The sequence below is a fragment of the Desmodus rotundus genome, chromosome 3 (assembly GCF_022682495.2).
Source record: "Desmodus rotundus isolate HL8 chromosome 3, HLdesRot8A.1, whole genome shotgun sequence".
NCBI classification, from domain to species: domain Eukaryota; kingdom Metazoa; phylum Chordata; class Mammalia; order Chiroptera; family Phyllostomidae; genus Desmodus; species Desmodus rotundus.
In genome coordinates, this window is record NC_071389.1 from 193,478,001 (window position 1) to 193,500,133 (window position 22,133).

A 22,133-nucleotide genomic window follows, 5' to 3' on the forward strand; every position below is an offset into this window, starting at 1 on the left:
GATGTTCTCCTTGGCCCAAATCAGGATTTACAGGAATGCGAAAATAGGTGCCTCGCTGTTTTTTAAATGTTAACCTACCATATACACCCCAACACAGGCAAGCACCACCAGGGTCTCATCTGAACTCTGAGTCTACCGCTGAACTCAGAGCCAGGCGCTGGGACTTGGGTCTCACCTCTGACCCTTGGGGGTGCAACCTTTCAGGGTCAACTGTTTATCGAGGACCTGCAAACAATTCCACCCAAAACTTCTGAAAGGTGCTATGTTGATATCAATACATTTTGCGCTCAGCACCATCCTGAGGGACGGGCCATTAGCATCCCCAGATTGCAGATGAGGACACTGAGGCTTGGGAAAACGCCCTAACTTCCCACAGTTCACAAAGCCAATAAACAACCCGGCTAGATTCGAACCCAGGCTGTCTGGTTCTAGAGTGCTGGCTTTTACCACACCATACCTCGCAAGGTGGCACAGGCGATTAATTTTTTAAAAATCGAGTTCAATGCCAGACATTGAGCAGACACCAGGTGGGCTAGGACGTCCTGGAGGGAGGCTGATTTTCTACCACCACCGCCCCCCCCCCACTGCTTTCGGGTATTCCAGGGTTCACCCCACCCCCGTCCTCATTTTCTGGCCAGACAACTCCCCTCCCCACGGGGGCCCCACCGCTGGCGCCGCAGGTCCAAGGCTCCCGTGCAGAGGGATGGGGTCGGGCACACAGGTACGGGAGACCCGGCCCCAGCCCGGGCGTGCTCATGCCCTCCAGTGGGACAGGGCACCCGGCAACCCAGGGCAGTCCCTGGGGATGGTGGGGCGGCGCAGTTCTTTCTGGCAGGAAGACACTGGGGGGACGGCCTTGGAAGGGTTCCCCTCTTCCAGCGGGTTGCGGCAACGGGTACACTCAGGTGACTACGCCCCGAGGGCGCGCAGCGTGGTGCTCACCTTATATGGGCAGGCGCGGCGCCGAAGGGCTGGGGCCGGACGTGGGGCGGGGCGTGGGTGGGGCGTTCCGCCCTGTAGGCCCAGCCCCGAGACCCCAGAGAAACTCTGTGGGGGGACTTCTCTGCAAGGGCAGGGTCTCCTCAACGGTGCCTCCAAGTCCCCTGAGCCTCCCCTTACACCCCACTCCTGGTTGAGACCCGTGCCGGGCCCCGCCCTACAGGGACTGAACTTGACTGTGTATTTATTTCATTCTACTGCAGCTGCAGCTGGCAGGTCCACACTAGGCAGCTGGGGGAGGGAGACCGTTAGTGCCTGCACCTTAGAGCTCACAGTTACCGAGCCAGTGGTCCAATGGTGAACCTTTTGAGCCCCCAAGGAGTCTCTGTAACCCCAAGGTCAGCCCAGGGCCTTGTGAAACATTAGCAATAAACCCTCGGAAGTGCTTGCTTGCCCGAACCCTTCTTGGTGAGACAAAACTTTAAACCTAAGAGGAAGTGTCTAGCATGAGTCAGCCCACTGGTCACCTGGCCTCATCTTCTCCCTCCAAGCTTTTCTGACGCCCCAGATCCTTTAAACCCCTCATCTGTCCAGGGCTTCATCGTCCGCCCCACTCCATCAAGCCCTTCACAGCCTCCCAGTTTGTGGCTCACAGGCACGCTCAGCTCAGCACAGCGCTCTGCGGATTTGCACTTCCCCGAGGCACCACGTGGTTCCACATTCCCAACCTGTGCACTCCCCACTCCGTCTAGGGGGCCTCCCCTTGTACACACTCAGACATATACTCATCCTTCAAAAAGGAAACAGAAACCTCTCCCTGACCTCTCTACCGGGTATTTAACCTTTCCAAACCTCAATGTCTTCATCTGCAAAATGGGAATTAAATAGTCACCACCTGGCTGAGAATCCAATGAGTTCATGTCTGTACAATGCTTGAGAAAATGCTGCGGTCCTGGCTGGTGTGGCTCAGTGGTTGAGCACCGTTCTTCGAACCAAAGGGTCGCTGGTTCAATTCCCAGTCAGGGCACATGCCTAGGTTTCGGGCCAGGTCCCCAGCATGGGGTACGTGAGAGGCAGCCATACAATGATGTTTCTTTCCCTCTCTTTCTACCTCCCTTCCTCTCTCTCTAATAATAAATAAGTAAAATCTTTTTTAAAAAGAAAGTACTTGGCACATAGTAGGTGCTCATGAAAATTTTTGTTGACCGCATTCATCCTACTGTGCTCCTACTACCCAGGCAGGCACTCCGAGTTCCGTGTCTTCCTTCCCTGCCCATGCGCATCCGGTGTCTGGCACATAGTAGGTGCTGATTAGTGTTTGTTGGCGAATGTATGAATTTCAGGTGGTGGATGGGATGAGAGGAGGAAAAGGTCTTTCACCAGGATGGCCACCACTGAGAGTGGGAAAATAAACCTCAGTGAGGTCTGCTGGGATCTAACTTTCTCCTCACAATCTCCTAGGGGCTTTGTGGCAACCCAGGGGACATGGGAGATACTAACCCCATTTTCCAGGTAACCCTGTGAGCTGTGGAGAGGTGAAGTGACTTACCCACAGTTAGACAGTGAGTGACAGGGCCAACGCATGTCCCACGTTTACCACTCAAAGTCCCATGTCCCAGGAACTCCCTTAAGTCTCAGGCAAACCAGGGTGGTTGGTGACCCTAGGTCAAGCCCCTAGTCCCGGAAGACCCCATCCTCCATCCTCTCCCGGGCCTGTGCGGTTGTCCCCGAGCTTTTCAGTGAGTTTCCTTAGGAGGAGACAATGCTCTCCGGTCCAGAGGGTCTGGGTGTCTAAAATGTCACTCTCTGTCTTACTCCCCCCAAATCAGACTCACAGCACAACGGGGGCAGGGGTGGGGTGGGGGTGGGGCGAGGGCAGGAGCAGCAGAAGGACCCAAGCTTGGTGCAGGAGTTCAGTTCACTTTGACACAGACCCACGGGCCATTCCCGTCCCGGAGAAGGAGAAAGCCAGCCTTGCGTGCTAGGGCTCTGGGCCGGGCGTGGAGACGAAGGTGTGGACAGGCGGCAGCCTGGTCGACAGGCAGCTGGAGAAGGAAGCAGGGAGCTGATGCCTCTGTGGGGTTTTATGGAGTCACCTCCTGGTTTAGCCAGTCCCCAGCTGGCTGCAAGCTCACCATCCCCGCCACCCCCAGCCACCTCCCCTCCCCCACCTGGTTTCCTCTGTAAACCCAGCAGTGGGAGCTGGTCTCTGAGGGCCTTCCTGCCCTGAGGTTCATGACTTGGGGACAGCAGAGTTCTGGGAAATGTGGCCTCTGGAGGGGACACATCAGAGGCCAGGCACACACATGCACAAACAGCCTCATCTTCCCAGGCTGCCCAGGCCTGAGCAGACCCAGCTCTGGCTCCGCCTGCCTCAACTCCTGGGCCACTGTCCAGGGAAGCCATCCTCTCTGCTTGTTCCCAGAGGCCATGGGGCCAGTGCCGGGACATGGAGGGCCTGGGCCCAGCCCAGAAGGGTCTGTGTGCTTCCCTCGGCCGAGGAGGAAACTCTACTCTGTGGTCTGAGAGCTGCAGCCCTGGCGTTGGCCTGGCTGTGGCTGAGTGGTCAGCGCCAAGTGCTGAGCAAACACCCGGTCCACTGGGCAGCCAGCCCCCCACCTCTAGCCACTGAAGAGTCATTCCTGGGCTGCATGGGGTGCTCAGCTGGGCCAGCAAGTGCAGGCATGGCAGGGAGGGCGCTTCCTGGGTCCAGGGACTTGGCAGGTAGAAGGGAGCCCTGGGGGACTAGTTTCTGCCCCCTCCCCTCCTTCAGAAATAATCTTTCCCCCTCAACCTCCCTGCCAGCCTCAATCAAGAGCAAGCCCAAGACTGGCAGGGGGAGCCCAAAGCCACCTCTGGATTCTCTCCTCTTGCTTGCTGCTAGAACCCTGACCTCTCTGGACTTCCATTTTCCTCTCCTAGCCCAAACTTGGTAGGTCCCTCCCTTACCTCGGCATCATAGCCACCCATAGGAAATAATAAGGGAACAACAAACATGTCTGTTTTATGGGCAGGAAGGACACACGGTGGCTTAGGGGCACAGAGAGGTGCCCAAGGTCATGTGGGAAGTGGCAGAGGTGCTGGGGCCCAACAGGGCCTCCTTGGTGAGGAGAGAGGGGACTTTATAATGGGGTCTGGGCAGTGGAATAAGGGGACGGTCCAGACTAGTCATGGGGCCTGGCACAGAACAACTCCTTGGTAATGTTACACACTCTACTCATTCATTCATTCATTCCTTCATTCATCTTGCAGATTCCTGCTCCCCTCCGCTGTGCCCAGCCCAGTGGGCAGGGCAGGGGCGTGGAAGGAAGGATGTTCAAGGAAGAGGTAGACGAGGATGGGCTTGGAAAGGGCTTTGGCCTTAGGAGCTGCATTTTCTCAAAGTGTAGTTCAGGATCCCCTGCATTTACGTCACTAGGGCTTTAAGAAGGCACATCCCGCCCTGGCCAGCGTGGCTCAGTTGGTTGGAGTACTACTGTCCCACAAACTGAAAGGTTGCCGGTTTGATTCCCGGTCAGGGCACATGCCTGGGTTGCAGGTTCAGTCCTGGGTCCAGGCACATGCAAGAAGCAACTGATTGATGTTTCTCTCCCTCTCTTTCTCCCTCCCTTCCCCCTTCTCTAAAAAAAGAAATTAAAAAAGTTTTTTGAAAGAATGCGCATCCCCAGGTCCCACTCCAAACCCCTAAGCATAACCAGATCCTTATATGATGGTTGCTTTGGACTCAAGATCCCTGAAACACAAGAATTTCGGGCCTGGAACTTTTTCTAAGGCAGAGGTGGCTGGAGGTGGGACAGGTCCGATGACATTCCTGCTGCTCAGCCTTCCCTCCCGCAAAGTAAACCAGCCGGTGGGAGGTCCAGGTGCTTGGAGGGAACCCAGCTCCATTTTCATGCTTGGGGAAGCCCCTTCCAGGCTCTGAGGGACAATAAAATGCTCCCTTTGCCCTGGGAATCCCCATCTATAAAATCCAAAAGAAATAAATTCCACGCACAGATACGTTCATTCCAACCTCACTTACAATGCACAAACATATTAACTGAAAAAACTACCTAAATATTGGAGAAAGGGGGAAAGGTACAAGGTGTGACCCTAGCTGAGTGACTTCCCCTGGTCTGGGATAGGCTCAGGGCTGGTCATGGGCTTGCAGGGAGGGAAGGGAGGGAGAAGAGCAGGGACCCAGGAGTCAGACTGTCAGCTCTACATCCTGCCTCTGCCCCTTGTCAGCAGTGTGACCTGAGGCCGAAGGAGCTGGTAGTAGACCTCTCGCCTAGGGTTGGGTGAGCGAGCATTGAAGGAGTGTTCAGAGCCTGACACCTCTGTGTGTTAGCCATCACTATTAGCCTGTCACAGGCACTAGGGGCTGAGTCGGGTCCTCCACGGATTCGTATGTCGACGTCCGGACCCCTAGTACCCCGGGGCTACTGTGTTTGGAGAGAGGCCCTTTGCAGAGTTGATTAAGTTGAAATGAGGCCATCAGGGTGGGCCCTGACCCAATGTGACTGGTGTCCTTACAAGGAAAGGAAACTTGGACAAAGAGACAGGAAGGTTGAGTGAGGAAAGCACCGTGAAGATGGGGAGAAGGGGCCATCTGTGAGCCAAGGAGAGAGGCCAAAAACCTGCAGACGCCTTGACCTTGGACTTGTAGCCTCCAGCACTGCGAGAAGTAAATGTCTGTGTTTAAACCCCACAACGTGGGGTACTTTGTTATGGCAGCCCCAGCAAGACAATACACGTGCCTGGGCGTTTTTAATAGGATGCTTAGCACATAACCGCCCTATGCTCTGAAATTACATTCATTATTTCATGTCAATCTTTCAACCATAAGGAGGGTACTCTCCTCTCTTTTCAGAGATGAAGAAAACAGGCTTGGCTAGTGACGGGGCAGGGGAGGACAAAAGGCAGGTCTGTGTGACTCCCAGGCCCCATTCGAAGTCTGCTGCCACCCTTCTCGGTGGGGTCCCCCTGGGCCCCTGCATCTCAGGCTCCCTCCTTGGACAGATCATATACTTGTATGTCTTTGCTCATGCTGTTCCCTCTGTCTGGAATGCTCTTCCCACTGCTTGCCTCTCAGGTAACTTCTGTTCAGGGAGGCAAAACAAAGTCCTTTGTTTTTTCTTTTAATTTCTCTCATTCACATTGATTTACTTATTCTTTATGAAATTCATTGGAGTAACATCATAATGAATTATATTACTAACACATACATATTTTATAACATTAATAACATTATATAAATTTGAGGTGTAGAGCTTTATAATACAACATCTATATACTCCATTGTGTGCACCCCACCTGAAGTCTAGTCTCCTTTTTTTTCTTTTAAAGATTTTATTTATCCATTTCTAGATAGGGGGAAGGGAGGGAGAAAGAGAGGGAGAGAAACATCAATGTGTGGTTGCCTCTCAAGCGCCCCCACTGGGGACAGGGCCTGCAACCCAGGCATGTGCCCTGACTGGGAATCGAACTGGCGACCCTTCGATTTACAATCTGGTGCTCAAACTGAGCCACACCAGCCAGGGCTGAAGTCCAGTCTTTTGTCACCTTGTATTTAGCCCCTTTTACCCTCTGTGGCCCTCCCCTGCACCATGACAAAACCCTTCTGGAATGTCACCTTCTCTCCCTGGTTCACCTGACAGCCCTTACAGACTTGCCTCTTGAGGACGGCCAGTCCTTCTGTGCTCATCTTCCTGATGGCAAATGGCCTTGGTTTCTGCTGTGACATTTCTACTTCAGATTGTACCCACGTGTCTGCTGCGAGCTCCTGGAGCGTGGGGCTGCGGCCTCCTCCGCTTTGAAGTCCTAATTCCTAGCACCAGACAGCCCGAGGGGCACTCACACACCAGCCCACTGAGGTCAGGCCCACGTGGGGTCTGGAGAGAATATTCCAGCCCAAGGAATAATAGATTCTGAGCAAAGGGTATCTCCTGCCTCCTGGAGGACTCAGGGTGGGGGAGGCAGATGAATGAGAAAGGCTGTAAGTCCCCACTCTTGGCATGAGAAGAGGGCGTCTTTGACCGTCCTCGGGGCCACAATGTGGCAAAGGGAAAGGATGAGGGATTGGTGGGTTGGCCCACCCCAGGCCTATTTCCCAGGATGCAGCTTGGGCATTCTGCACCACCTCGTTGGGCCTCAGTTTCCTTGGGTGTGAAACGGGAACAACCACCTCCAAGGGGACTGGGAGGGTTAGATGTGGGTGGAGCATCGGGCAGCAAGGGGCACTGGCGAATGGATGCGGAACTGCCTCCCTGCTGGGAGGTTGAGGGAGGCGGCAGACCAGAGAGAGACCGCTGCTTGCCTAAAGTTACCCAGTAAGCTGGCCCAAGGTGGGGAACCAGTTCACCCCTGATTAATAATTAGCAAGCGTGTTACGCAGGTGCTCCCATCGGCAGCTGTGTGTGGTGGGCTGGCTCAGAGAGGGAGGCATGGAGAATAGAGGATCGACCAGACAGAGAGTGAATTCCAGTGGGCACCACCTCTAATGCCCCGGGGCTGCCTGAGTCACAGGCACCCTGAGCCAGCTCTAGAGTGGGAGGGAGTGGTGGCAGGGCCAGGGCACGGAGCCAAATGTAAAACCCTCAGCCTGGTATAAGGACAGAGCCCCTCCCGTGGTGGGTGCTGTGGTCCTTATCTTGGGAAACCTGGTGTTTCCTGTTTCAGATGTCGCTTCAGTAGGGGGAAGCTGGGGGCGGGGCAAAGCGAGGTGATGGACACTTCTTGAGCAGCTACCAGGTACCAGGATGCTTCCACATGAATTGCCCACGAATTGCCACTTCACCTGCACCGTGACCTCATTGGGTAGTGATTAGTACCAACCCCAGGTGGCAGATGGCGCACCTGAAGTTCAAGCTGGTGAAAAGCCTTCAAAGGGCGGGCAGTGTAGCTCCTGGGTGAGAACATGGAGGCTGTGGCATGGAACAGCTGAGCTCCGACGTCTGTTAATGCCAGCTGACTGCAGCTCCCTGGGCCTCAGTTTCCTCGTCTGTGGAATGGAAATAATAGTAGTCCCTGCCTCTTGGGGCTGTTGTGACATTTCGGTGAGACGGCGTATGTAACATGCACTTGGCCAGTGCTGGCCGTCATTGTCCCCATTTTACTGATGTGACAGCTGAGCCTCAGAACAGTGAGGCAACTTGCCAGAGGCCAAGTCAGGACTTGAACCCAGATCTGATTCTTCCTGCACACCACTGTGGAGTTCCCAGGGGTGACCCCCAGCTTCCAAAAGGCTGTCAGGAGGTGGCTGGAGAAGCGAGGCTCTTTGGAATGACCCGAGGCCCAGATTTCCGATGGAGTCATGGGAGCCAGCCCTGGGGCTGGGGGCTCAGGTCAGGCCTCCAGGCAGCAGAAAGTGTGGCAGCTGCCTGGAAGCCTTGCGTGTCCCACGGTGACCTTGCCAGCTACCACACGGACCCAATATTGTTCTCTGGACACTCCCAGCTCAGTGCCTACACATTAGGGATTTCCGGAGGCCTGGCCAGAACTACATTCACTTTCCGGAGAAACTTACCCCCTGTGACTGGAATGGGGACTGAGCTGGACCTGGGCCCCCTGCACTGGGCAGGGGCTGCTGGGAACAGCACTGGCGGCAGCTCGATCAACATCCCTTTGACCCGACATGTCCTGACCCCAGAGGCTGCCCTTCTCACTCACCTCTCCTGAAGCCGAGGGCAGAACAGGCTGTGACTCATTTTCACTTTCAGGCTGGCTGAAGTCAGGGCACTTGGCTTCAAGTCCCTTCACAAACACACCGTGACCTGGGCATGTTTCCCCCTCTCTGTGCCCTTAGGAGGGAGACTGGAAGATACCTGAGGTCCCTTCAGGCTCTGGCGTTGGTTCAGGAGAGACCCGCAGCCCTGTGCTCTGCTGTCTGAGCAGCACCTTCTGGAGGGGCTGGTCAGCTCTCCTGGAGCTCACCGTACTCAGTCTGCCCACCTGTGAGGTGGGGAGAACACCAGCCTGGCAGGGGCCTGGAGGGGCTAAGGGCGGAGGACGCCAGTGGGGGAGCCAGCACAGCAAACTCAAGCGCCCATCCCCACCTGCTGCCCCCAGGCCAACTGGATAAACTCTGCATTGGAATAAACATCCAGAAGCCACACCGTAAGATATCTGAAGCTCAGGAAACTGGTGGCTGAGAACCCTTTCTGCAGCCTTCACAGGTGTCTGTGCTGCAGAGGGCTGGAGGCTGGTCCCCTGCCCCGCCCCCAGCAGGACCACCAGGCCATGCAGCTGCACTGCCAAACCCTCTTCCGCAGGCCCAGGGGCCTGGGGTGGCACCCACAGGGCAACAGTGGGGCAACGCTGCAGAGCCAGCTGCGTCCGGTGAGTTCAGCACAGTGGAATTGGACGAACGGGATCACCGGGGGGTTCTGTGCACACCGCCAGTGACTCATGCCAGGAGCAGCCTCGTGGGCAGCGGCTGCCAACCTGCGACCACACCGCAGCACACCTTTTAAGGAGAGGGAGCTTGGCAGATCTGCCTCTGGCTGTGTGCGAGGCCTTTGTCAGGCCTTCGCTGCACCTGCCCGGGGGCAGAGAGGCCCAATCCCCACCTGGATTCAAATCTGGCTTCATCACTTTTTAGATGTGACCTTGGGCAAGTCAAGTTCTCTGAACCAGTCTCTTCACCTGTAATATGGAAATATCACTTGCCTCACAAGAGAGGAATTAAATGAGGTAATGTGTGTAGAAATGGCTTGGCGGAGGGCACCTTTTAAGGAGTGGCAGTGGGGCAGAGTGGAAAGGGCCCAGGCTTGGGAGTCAGGGTGCTGGGCTCTGGACTCTGGCCCCGCCCCTTCCTCCCAGGGTGTTTGAAAAAACTTGGCCCCAGTGCCTCTTCTGTAACGTAAACTGACACTGCCTTGTCAGCTTGTTTGGGGATTAAGATCGTAGGTGCACTACATTTTCTAAGATGACGGGGTTGGCAGGGGAGGCTTAGGAGCAGGGGCCGGCCTGCCTGGCCTTGAACCCCAGCGCAGGTGCCTGTGGGCTTCAGTCTTGGACAAGGTTCTCCTCTCTGAGTGGACCCCTGTGTAAAAGGGCACGGTGACAGTGACACTCACCTGGGGGGCTGTGGGACAGTCCCTCAGAACAGGGCCTGGCCCCAGGGCACACTCTGGCCTGGCTCACTCATCTGACACACGCTTTCTCCACTAACGCCACTCGCTGCTTTACCCCCACCCCCACCCCACTGCCTTTGAAAGCGCCCAGGCCTGGTCTTTCAGAGGCCACAGGCCCCACTTTGGAGGCAACCCCACTTTCCTGTCACAGCAACCTTCCCAAGACAGTCCTTGGGCGGACCCCTCCAAGACCCCAGAGTAACTCAGGCAGTTCCAACAGGGGCAGGCAAGCCACCGAGAATGACGCACACGGCAGAGGGCCCAGGGCCTGAGGGGAAGGGTGCCAGGATACCCCTGCTGTCGAGCATGCGCACCTGGGCAGCTGAGCCAGAGGGCAGCTCAACCCCAGAAGGGAGATGGAGGGCAGGCTGCTCGGCTGGTGAGCCTGGCCCCAAGGCAGGGTCCCTGCAGCACAGAGCGCTGGCTGGGCTCCCTCAGGGGCCAGGCTCCACGTGGGAAGGGCCGCGTGCCAGGCAGGAGAGGAGGAGGCCCTAGGAGGACCAAAGGGAGCAGTGGGAAAAGCCTGGGCTTCAGAGGCAACCCTGCCTGGGTAGAAACCCTGGCTCTGCGCCCGTGAGCCCACGTCCTCATCTGTGCAACGGATGCAAACACCCTTTTGCCTTGCGTGCGAAGGCATCCCCAGAACAGTGGCCATCGCTGACAAGTGTTAATGACAAGAGGGCTGGTCACGGGTGAGCAGGTGGTGGGAGGTCAGAGAAATGGGGAGACAGTGGCCTGGGAAGGGGTCACAGGGCCCCGAGCCCAGACAGAATGGAAGCTGCCGACGGCACAAACCCCAGTTTTATTGGTCTGGTTTCTTCAGTGGGCCTCCTGCTTGGAGAAACACAGAGCCCGCTAAAGGAGGGGTGGCATCTGGGGACTCCCCCACCCCAGTGCGTGCTCACTGCCCTGGTGCCTGGGAGGAAAGAAGGGAGGTGGCTCTTTGGGGGTGGGGGTGGCTCTAGAGTAATTCAGTGTGGGGCCCAGGGTCCATTCTTCACAGCAGGAGGTAGAAGGGATCACATAAAGTTCTTTATTACAGACCTACAAAAAATGAGAGAATTATATATTACTCTCATTTGTTTGGGTTTCTTTTTTCCTTCTTTTTCTTTTTACAAAACAATAGCAGGGAAGAAAGATGCAGAAGGCAGATGAGCCGGGCACCAGGGTTAGGATGAGACCCCGGGACCGGGGAGATGAGGGCCAAGCCATTACTGCCCGACAGTAATGCTGCAGCCTGGCCCGGGCTCTCTCCAAGCGTCTCGGGAGAACGACGACAGCCCTAGAGGGGGCAGACACAGAGAGAGTGGGTGGGAGACAGCTGTCCCCAGACCAGCAGCAGCACCATTCCTCTGGCGGCCACCCTGGCAGTTGGCCAGGTCGGAAGCACTGAAGGAGGACCCATGCTTGGAGGCCCGGTCTGCACAGCATGGGCCCTCGGGCCAGACGGAAGGGAGGAGGCGGGGAGGGCCTACACAGGACTGTGAGCTCCACCGGGCAAGGGCAAGCGGGGCTCTTCCCTGCTCGTCAGCCGATCAGCTTCTTCAGGAAGGCCTCCAGCTGGTCCTCATCCTTGATGCCCACAAACTTGTCCACCACGTCCCCATTCTTGATGGCCAGCACGGTGGGCACAGCCGACACCTAGATGGGGGGGGGGCAAGGGAGGCCAAGGCATTCAGAGATGACGTGAACTCTCTGATTGCCATTCATAAGCCTTCGTGGGGAAGGCTGGTGGCTTATATAGGGCAGCGACTGCCCAAAGCCTTGGGCAGGGCCCTTTCCCTGGTGCAGGGGTACTGCAGGGCCTGGAGGTCCACCCCTGGAGAAACTTTTCCATTGTGGGCTCCCAGAAGTACCCTTCCTCCCCCAACCACATGACTGACTCACTGGCCCAGTGGTTTGGCTGGAATGACAGGAGATTAAAATAACCCATGCAGCTGCAGGCAGGGCTGGGGGCAGGGCGGAGCCGAGGGGCAGTCGGCACAGGGCAGAGACCAGGAGGTGGGAGTCTGCCTCCTGGCTCTGCCACTCACTGGCTGGGGGCCGTGGCCAGGCCACACCTCCTTCAGAGAGGCACAGTCCTCTTCCGTCAAACAGGGGTGGTAGTACCTACCTACCTTGATGGTTTAGGATAGGGATTAAAAGTTCACATATAAAGCAGAGTGCTTAGGAGCCTGGGCTCTGGAGCTGGCTGACCCCACCCGGGGCTGCTGTGGGTGAGCCACTTCATCACTCTTAAGTATCAATGTTATCATCCGCAAATCGGAGCGCCTGACGGCACTTATGTTAGAGGGTCTGCGGGCTGAATGAAATCAGGAGTGCAAACTCTCAGCACAGTGCCCCGCACCCGGCAGGGCCGTTGACAGTGGTAGACCCTGGCATGGCACCCGACACACAGTGGGCACCCTGCAAACGGTGGCTGCAGGGGGCAGGGCAGGAAGGTCTAACACAGGCCCCCGCAGAGCCTCTTTAGCTCAATGCCGTGACGGTTAACGGGGTCCAGAAAGTCACCGACTTGTACTGGTCAGTGTGGGAGACAGGCTCAGCCATGTAGGACCTGCTGATTATTTCTAGTGGGGGTTGGAGACAGCATTCTTGGCCTATAAAGTGTCTTCTCCAGCTCCCGCAAGGGACATGCACAGATCACGTGCTATGTAAATAAGGCCCACGGCTCTGGCACCAAGTATTTTCTGTTCCCTGGGCTCCTTGCCTGACACTGGTGGCCACTTGAAAAAAATACATAAACAGAACAAGATAAACACACTTTTCTTACACACAAGTTAACTACAAAGTAACAATAGTGATTTAGACAAACACACCAGGCCCTCACATACCCTGAGTGCTGGCCCGCCCATGAGTCATCTGAGGAGCCCGTCTTAAGACTTACAGGGTTTCAACTCCACACTTCAGTTACAAAGAAAGGACAGCAGGCCACCCAGAGACTTCACACGGCAGGCTTGCACCCCTCCCCCCAAGGGCTTTGGGGACAAAAACAGCAAGTAAGATGACACAGCCCCTGTCCTTGTTAGTATCGTCAGAGCCCTTCAAAGACCATCCTGGGGCTGACGTGGGTGGCAGGTGTGGGCAGACCCATCAGGCAATGGGCTGACCACACATGTCACTGGTTCCTGTCCCTGTAATTCTTTAAAGATTTTACTTATTTTTTAGAGAGAAGGGAAGGGAAGGAGAAAGAGAGGGAGAGAAATATCAACATATGGCTGCCCCTCACGTGCCCCCAAATGGGGACCGGCAACCCAAGCATGTGCCCTAACTGGGAATTGAACCAGTGGCCCTGTGGTTCAGAGGCCCATGCTCAATCCATTGAGCTACACCAGCCAGGGCCCAGTCCCTGTAATTCTTGACTCTGCATTGGGTGACTGCATGAAGTGCAAGGGTCCAGCACGTGGCTTGCTCTGTCTCCAGGCACAAGCTTGCTCCTGGCTGCACCCTGAGCCGCTTAGGTGCAGTTTGAGAGTAGGATTACAGGGCAGGTGCTTTGTTCTTTTGCCCCCTCTAGTGGTCTGTGAAGGAAGCGGCCTCAACTCTCAAGTACCAGTCAACTCTGCCCTTGTTCAATCCCACCCTGTGCTCTGTCTCTTAATAAAAACAAAAGCTGTATGTCATGGTATGAGAAGTGACCTAATTGCTTTCACGTGTCCTTTAAGCAGGATTGTACCCGCACTGAGGCAGCATGGAGCGGACTCAGTTTTCCTCAAGAACTCCGGACGAGTGAGTCCTCTTGTGATCATGCTGCTGTAAACTCACACGTGCGCTCGCACACGCAGATGTGTGTGCAGCAGCTGGGTGTACAGCACCTGTGCAGACCGAAGCCACGACTGCATTTTCGTGATGACCAAGGTATAGTCATTCCTGGGCAAGGGCATGCTTTGCAGTGTGAGCGTGTGCACACGCACACACGTGGCCACAGGTGTGCCAGGGGCTGGATTTCACACACTGCAGGGGTACCTGGACTTGGACTGCACTTCCCTCACCTCCGAGGAGGGGATGAGGCTCTGCTGACCCTGAGTTTGGCTCCCAGCCAGGAGCGGCTGGTCCCTACAAATACTGCCTTAAATGGCAGTGCACAGGTCCCGGGCATATTCTTCCGGAACGGAGATGGAAGCCTAGGAGGGGCAGCGGTGAAGCCAGAATTTGGCACCCTTCTCCACTCCGGCAGCACTGAGGGCAGAGGGGCTGGAGGCAAGATGGAAAGTGTGCTGAGAAGTGCTGCCTCTCCTTGTGCGCCATAAAGCCACCTGCCTGAAGCCTGCCATGCTTGGCCAAAGGCCCCGACAACTCAGGACAGGGGTGTGTGTGTGTGTGGTCTCCGCCCGCTGCCCTGCAGCCTGCCCCCACCCACCTGCACTGCCACCGAGCTCACTGTCCCTGCCAGGTCTCACCCCAGTCTCCTCCATTTGTGGACTGTTAAGGGTCTACCAAGGGACAGGCACAGTGCTAGGTGTGTGAGAGACCAGCGGATTCCCGCTGACTGACTGCAGAATGAAGGCAGAGAAAGGTCACTGTCACCCCGGCTGCTTTTTAAGTGTCAGGACCACACGGACCACTTGTGCCAGCTATCTCAGATTCTTGCCTCTTTCGAGATCAGATTGAGTCAGGAAGACTGAGTGACGGGGGTGGAGCTGGGGTTTGAAACAAGATCTGTCCCACTTTGCAGTTGGTGAAGCAGTGACCAAATGACACCAGGCGCCTCTGCCTCCGGGCGGAAGAGCGAGGAACTGGAGATAAACACGGAGTTCCCACAGCGCTAGGGAGCGCGTGCAGAGGAGAGACAGTAAAGGACGCCACGCTTCAACTGAGAAGCGCCAAATACTTTGGAAAAGCTTTTAGATACAGGAGGATTCTTGGAAAAACTATTGTTAAAAAAACCAAGTCCAACTACACGACATTCTGGGAAAGGCAACGGCACTATGGAGACAGTCGAAAAGCCAGCGGTTGCCAGAGGTTTGCGGGGAGGAGGGAAGAAAAGGTGGAGCCCAGCGGATGCTAGGGTGGTGAAACTGTTCTGCATGATGCTGCACTAGGGGACACAGCTGTCACGTCTGTCCAAGCCCGTGAGATCCTCTTGATGACAGGCAGCCTGTGCCTCGACAGCAGGTGAGACGGGCCTTCACAAGAACACCAGGGCCCCAAGGCCAGCCCAGGGCTTTAGAACTTTTGCTCCTTGACATTTGGTTTCAGACTCTGCAGTGGCATCACCTGGAAGCTCGTTAGAAATGCAGAATGTCGGGCCCTTCTGGACCTGCTGAGTCAGTCTGCTTTTCAACACCCCAGGGCATGCCCTGGATGGTGTGGCTCAGGGGATTGAGCGCCTGTTGGATTCCCGGCCAGGGCACATGCCTGGGCTGCGGGCTGAGCCCCGACTGGGGACGTGCGAGAGGCAACCGAACAATGTTTCTCTTGCACATCAATGTTTCTCTCCCTCTTTCTCCCTCCCTGTCTCTCTAAAAAAAAAAAAAGAAAAAAAAGAAAAAAACATCTTGAGGAGCGCTGATTTAGAAGGCTTTCAAAATAGGGGGATATAGTACTGATTGAAGTATATAGTACTTTCCAACTATGAAATATTATTACTTGAACTGTCTATGAAGTTATATGGAACATTAAAAATAAAAAATTGAAATGAACCCAAATGAGGTCCCCCAAATGTGGGCAGGTAAGACTACAGGTGACTTCCCCGCCCCTTTAGTTGCGTGGCTGTATCCTAATGCTCTTTAAAGGGCGGCCCAAAAGATGAGGAAATAGCAGGGTAAAACCCCAGGGGGAGGTCAGAAGCAGAAGCCCCAGAGGAAGGCATAAAGGCTGAGGGGCCACAGTCACATCCGGATCCAGTCTCCCCTCTGGCTGGCCAGCCCTGAATGCTCCGGAACACCCAGCTGTTCCCGGGCACCCCAGGGGCAGGGAGAGCAGAGAGCTCTCCCACCCTCAAGCCAGGGCAGAGAGGAGTCTGGGTGCAGTGGTATCCACAGACACCAAAACCCCATGGCCCTGTGTGACTCTTCCTTCCCTCTCCTTTGGGAGACGGTGAAATTCTAGGGTGGGCATCTGACCAAAGCATAAAAGTGGGAGGTGAGGGGAGGGACATTTGTGCGAGGGAGACCACCCATCCTGAGGGTGTGCTGAGCTGGGTGGGGAGCTCGGGAAGAGGTGCCTACTTCCCTGCACAGAATTTTAAGCATTTTCTCCAACAAGTTATCCAACATGTGGAAAAGCACTTCAGGTCTTGGAGGAAGCTATCCTAGGAAGGACTATGGATCTCTTAGCTGAAACTTCTTCCTCAGGCTCTCTTCCAAAAGAACAGGTGTGATGGAAGGAAGACAGGGCTGGAGGAGGGGTCAGGAAGCATCCCTGCAGGAGCTTCCTAAGTCTGCAATGACGCCTGCCCAGAGCTTGGCAAAACAAGGAGGTAGGGTCCGGGTGCCTGGGCCCAGCAGCCGTGGGGGCTTTCTGCGTGACCCGTGCATGCTACCTGACAGTGGACAGGGAGGAGGACAGAGAAGATCTTATAAGAGCCCTCTGTACTCCCGACACAAAGGCTAATCCAGGACTTTGGTGCCCACCCCTGTGTCACCAGGCCCCCTGGCATACAGGCAGGTGGCCTGGGGACCTCTCACCACCATGGCCACTGTTGGCAGGGACTGGGTTACTCTTCTCTTCATCTGCACCGGCTACCGCAGTTCCTGGCAGATGGCTGGCGCTCGGGATGCGTCTGCTAAAGTCCCACTGGCTGGGGGGGAGCCTAACCCCCTTTAACATGCCCAGCTCTCTGGCCAGAGCCAGATATTCCAAGAGAAAGAGAAATCTGGGTTTTCGTGGGAAATCTTCTGAGTTTTAAATAGCAACACCTGGGTTGGTATTTTAAAAAAGCACTTGGAGAGCCAGTCTAAGCCTGTCACGGGGCAGGATCTGGCCCACAGGCCACCAGACGCCACCATGGCTCTGTAATAACGCGATCCTTAGCAGGGTTGTCCAGACCCCCCAATATGGTCACCATGGCTTTCCCTGCTGCCTTCTCTCGCTCCTTGCTCCACCCTTCACTCCAGCCATCCAGCCACGATGGACCCCTCCCCTTGCTCTAACTACAGTGGTCTCCAAGGCCCGGAGGATCCCCCCCACTTCCCACACATTTACTGCTCCTCTTCCCCCAGCATGCTCTGCTCCACAGGCCCTGCTGTTCTATGAGCAAACCTGGGAGACCCTGACCTCAGGGCCTTTGCATGTGATGTCTGCTCTGCCCGGACTGCTCTTCCAAATAGCTGCACAGTTCACTCCGTACTCCCAGGTCTTAGTCAGATGTCAGCTTCCCACCAAGGCCATCCCTAGCCCACCCTTTTAAAAAGGAAAGACTCCCCAACCCCACGCTCTGCACTCCCACCCTTCTTCCGGATTTGTTTGTTTCTGTACTGTCTACGGCCACTTCAGTGCTACGATGACAGTATTTCCAACAGTGACCAATGCCAACAAAGCCTCAAATATGTACCACCTGGTCCTTCAGAGAAAAGTTTGCCGACGCTGACCTAAAATACCAGAGTGTAGGCTCCGTGAAGACAGGAGTTTGTCAGTTTTATTCACTGCCTCACCCTCAGCACCAAGCAACAGTACCTGGCATTTAAGGGCCTCTAAAAAACAGCTGTTGAATGAACACACAGGTACATCGAACACATCAGGCAACGCTGCGTACTCGTGTGTGCTGCGCTCTCGGCCCTTCCTGCTTCGTGCGTCATCCACGGCTCTGCTCAGAGGGTCCCTCTAACGGGATGCTTCCCCTGTCTCCTCTCACCCCACCCCAGGTGCAACAGGTGCCTTCTTTTGTGAATCTCTTTTCTCAGCACTTCTCATCCTACCCTGACATGATCTGTCTACTTGTTCCTTCCGCCTAGACTAAGAGCTGCTTGGGGACAAGGAGCTCATCTCGTCTGCGCCAGAGTCACAAATGCCTGGCACACTGTAGGGCTCATGAACGACCACTGGCTGAACGTGTGGATGAATGAACTCAGGAAGGAAGAAATGTATCCATGTCCTGAAATACACAGAACCACCTGCTATTTGGGGTCATGCATTCTACTTCCTAAAGGTGGTAAAGAGAGACACGTGGCTCAGAGTTTTGATGGACTCACCTCTGTCAAGTGCTCTGAACCCCTGAGAGCTCTAAAAAAAAAAAAAAAAAACCAAGACACCTCTCCTTACTGGCTCTCTGGTGGTCCCCAAGACATCCATCTGCTGCACCAGCTGTCCTGTGGCCCCAAGCATCCCCAGACCAGCTGCCCTGGGCGATGCCCTGCCAATCCGTACCTCATACTCTATGGCGAGGTCTGTGTGGTCGTCAATATCCACCTTGGCCATCACCACCTTTCCATGCTGCTTGGCCACCACCTTCTCTAACCGCGGCCCCAGGATCTTGCAGGGACCACACCACCTCGGAAGGGGAGAAAGGAAGCATCCCGTCACAAAAGCACTTACCAGCTGATCTCCGTTCTCCCCAGAACATGCCCTTGACCCACATCTTTCTGAGGGACCTTTTGCCCTTATTACCTCTGTTTACAGTGTGTGAATATTAACCTGTAATGTTGACATGCCAAATGGTAATGCCACGGGATTCGGCAACGGGGGAATTCTCATAGGTCCCTAAGTTCTAAAACACAGGCCTTGGACTCTTACAAAGGTTATTTCACTTTCTTCAACCTATCTAAAAGAGACGCATTGTAATATAGAAGGATATGGGATTTGAAGTTAAAAGGTTTGGGTTCAAAGACAGGCTCCTCCCCAACCAGCTGACCATGCTGGGGCCCAGTCTGCTCATTGGAACACAGGCCAGGCCTCTCAGAGCTGTGATGAAAATGCAGCTAAGGCACCGTGGGCAAACATGCTTCGTCAGCTACAGAATGACCTCAAACACCTCACTGACTCAGAACAAAAGGCGAAGAAAGCGATGGCTGGGGAGTGTCCACAACACGCCAGTCACTGCGCGAGCACCTCCTCAGCTTTACCTACACAGAACCCTCCACACTGCCAAGGAAAAGAAAACTGGGAAACTGAGGCCCGTACAAGTTAAGCAACTTACGCAATGTCACAGAGCTAGTAAGAAGCACAGCTGGCACTGCAACCCAAGGTTGTGTTCCAAGTGTCTTCTTTCACCCCAGGCCACTCTGGATTCCCAGGCCCTGGGACAGCGGCTATCGCTGCCCTGAACACAGGTGTTTCCCTCGAGGTGGGGAGCTTTCAAGAACAGCTGTCATCCCTAGGTATGTGGCATTAAAGACAGTGCCTGGCACTGAATGAACAAACTCACACCCTGCTTCCGCGCTGGAGAAGAAAATGAAGCAGCATCCCATTGACCACCCACTTCGGAAGCCCCCTCTGGAGCACTCACTATACCAGGAGGGCAAGACAGCCCTGCCTTTCACGACACCCTGGCTGATGACTCTATTTTATTTTCAGCCTTTGAAATACTTTCCATTCAGAGATTTCAATGAATGAACTTACTACACCTGAAAGCCCAGTCTGCAAGACCTCATCTGCTACAAGTGAAGAAAGGGAAGCACAAGGACATCGACCGGTCTGCCCGGGGTGCATGGTGAGTCAGAGAAAGGACGGGAAAGAAAGTAAAAGAATCTGCCAAGGTTTGCACAGAAAGCCTCCCAACTTGTAACACAGGCAACAATGCTTCCTTCTAGAATGTCTCCTTTGGAGGGGCTCGTCCAGTTTTTTTTGTAGCCAGGCATCTAGCCAGGCCCCAAAGGTCTGGAAATGACGAAGGCCAGGCTGAAAGTCAGTAGGCCGCAGGCATTTAAATACCCTGGGAACAAACTCATTCAGCCTGAAAAGAAACTCCTGCCCGCTCGGGCACCGCTGGGGTGGCACTGAGACCTTTTGGCCATCCCTTTCCAGTTTGGGTGGCAGGGTGTTAAAACCCAATCAACTTATCTGCAGGGCCAGGAACTGGGACACACCAAAAGCCAGACAGTGCTACAGTTTTATCATCCCTGTTTTGGTACAAGCTGAAGACGACTGTCAGCCATTTGGGCAGCAGACACAGGACACAAGTGTTTCCCGTTACCAATAAGAGCCTGAAAGACTGTCTACTGGTCTGTCTCCTCCCCAACTACACTCAGTCTTTGAGAGCAGGGGTTGGGCCCTGCCAGTATTTGGAGTGAGTCTGTGTATCAGAAGCATCTAACACGGTGCTGAGACATAGCTGGCTCTCAAAGATATCTGAACAAGTGACACCCCAGTCTTCTCCTGGACCCCAGAACTCACTGCGCATGAAAATCCACAACCACTGGTGTCTCACTGTTGACGACTCGGTCTTGAAAGTCAGTGCCATCCTGGATGTTAAAGGTCGTTGTACAGACTCTGGTAGTGTACAATGACCGGGCTTGGCTGGGTGTCACTGTCGGGTCACCAGGACCGCCTTGTGGGGGCTGTAGAGCCCTGGAGGTGAGCGGTGCCCACGGACCTTGAGGGGGCTTCCTGGAGATGACGGAGGCCAGGAACCTCCTCAGGAGAAGTCGCTGAGCCATCTGTGAGGGGAAGAGGCAGGGAGAGCTTCAGCAGACAACAGGAAGTCAGCACACCAGAGGAAGAAAGGTACTGGGAATATAGGTGGATTCAGGTTGCAGGGCTAAAATGCCAGGAGCTAGAGAATCTTTCTGGAGTAGAGGGAAGTGAAGAAAGAACCAAAGGGTAGAAGGAACTGCAAACCAGGAAAACTAGGTTGATGACCCAAAAGGAGTCAGGATATCAGTGGAATTGCCACAGAAAAAAGGGAGGCAGGAACTGGTATTTACCAAGCACGTGCTATGGGCCACAGGCCTTACATACATTATAATCCTCCCAGATCAACTTTGGAGAAAGTTTCTATATTACTACCCATATCGCCGATAAGGAACTCGAGGCTCAGTTAAGTTGTGGTATTCCCAAAGTAACCCAACTCTTACACGAGAGTCAACACTGAAACCCTAGGCCGTCTTCAAAGTCCTTACTCTATCAATTACTTTTTAAAAAGTATTTTAATGAGAAATTAGGGAAAAAGAGGGGTTGTAAAAGATCAGGAAAGAGGAACCACAACAATTCAAAGAGGAGCTAAAAAGCACAGAAACAGGCATGTGTGGGGTTAACTAAAAAACAGGGAACGCGTGTATGGAGGGAAGTGGGGAAATCGGGCGTTACCAGGGACCCCTACTCTCCGGCAGCAGGTCCTCCTGCCCGGGGCACGGCCCACTCGGCCGCTGGCCCCCCGCAGAAACGCGCCCGCAGCGTGCGTCAGCCACGACGCCACCTCCCGCGACCCTTACGGATCTCCTACCTCCCTGCAGCGCAAGCGGAGGGATGCACGGCCCGGCCCGCCCCGCCTGTCAAGGGCACTTCTGCCGTCACTTCCTTAGAGGAGGGGCTTGATCGTCACTTCCGGGGAGAAGCAACCTAGAGCGCGTCTCTGTACAAACTGGAGGGTCGGCCCTGATTTCCCGTGAATGGGGATGGCGGGGAAAGACCCGTAAAAGAGAGGAGCCTCAGTTAGGGACCTGAAAAGAGGGGCACACAGGCGAAGTGGCCGGAATAGGGACGGCGGCACCCTTGGGGAGGGCCCGGAAAAGGTGGGGGGAGGGACCGGAAGAGGTGGGCGGGCCCAGGAGGAGGGGCCGGAAGAGGTGGTCCAAGGAGGGGGAAACACGAGGGAGATGTTAATTGGAATAGAAGTGAGGAGGGGAGGCGTGATTGTGGAGCGTACTAACTCAGTCTGCTTTAAACTCAGCCAGCACTGCCCACCCCTCCGCCTCACTCATTATCTCCCGAAAACTCCTAGACATGCTGGAAGGTTCTTTACTTCCTTTTGCATATGAGGAAGCTACGCTCCTGAAAAGGTATAGTTCCTGTCAATGGGCGAAAGACCCTGCCTAGGAGTCCGGAGACCACTTTTTGTCCCTTGTCTGTAACTCGCGACTGCATGACCTCGTGGTTTTGGGCAAGTCAGCCTGCCCCGGGGCCTTCAGTTTCCCGTTCTGTGGCCTGAAGTACTGGACTTGTCATGCACGTCTTTGGAGCCGATGGGAAACTGGGCATCAG

The 22,133-nt window shown here is 55.0% G+C and overlaps 1 protein-coding gene across 1 annotated transcript; it reads right to left on the minus strand.

Annotated features, from left to right (window-relative positions):
- Positions 1 to 11,074: 11,074 nt before the first annotated feature.
- TXN2 (thioredoxin 2) lies at positions 11,075 to 21,533 on the minus strand. Its single transcript, XM_024579485.3, has 4 exons — positions 21,376 to 21,533; positions 20,328 to 20,590; positions 18,363 to 18,486; positions 11,075 to 11,696 (listed from the first exon to the last, which is right to left on the minus strand). Exons 2-4 carry the CDS (start codon positions 20,588 to 20,590, stop codon positions 11,583 to 11,585), a joined length of 501 nt encoding a protein of 166 aa, XP_024435253.1. The 5' UTR covers positions 21,376 to 21,533; the 3' UTR covers positions 11,075 to 11,582.
- Positions 21,534 to 22,133: the final 600 nt, after the last annotated feature.

Bases quoted from the DNA above. Each gene is read 5' to 3' on its own strand.
- TXN2 (XM_024579485.3), bottom strand. From the start codon at position 20,590: ATGGCTCAGCGACTTCTCCTGAGGAGGTTCCTGGCCTCCGTCATCTCC. The intron at 18,487-20,327 runs GTGAGTTCTGGG...TCCCCTTCCGAG, and splicing joins GTTGTGGATTTTCATGCGCA to GTGGTGTGGTCCCTGCAAGA. The intron at 11,697-18,362 runs GTACGGATTGGC...CCCCCCATCTAG, and splicing joins ACCTCGCCATAGAGTATGAG to GTGTCGGCTGTGCCCACCGT.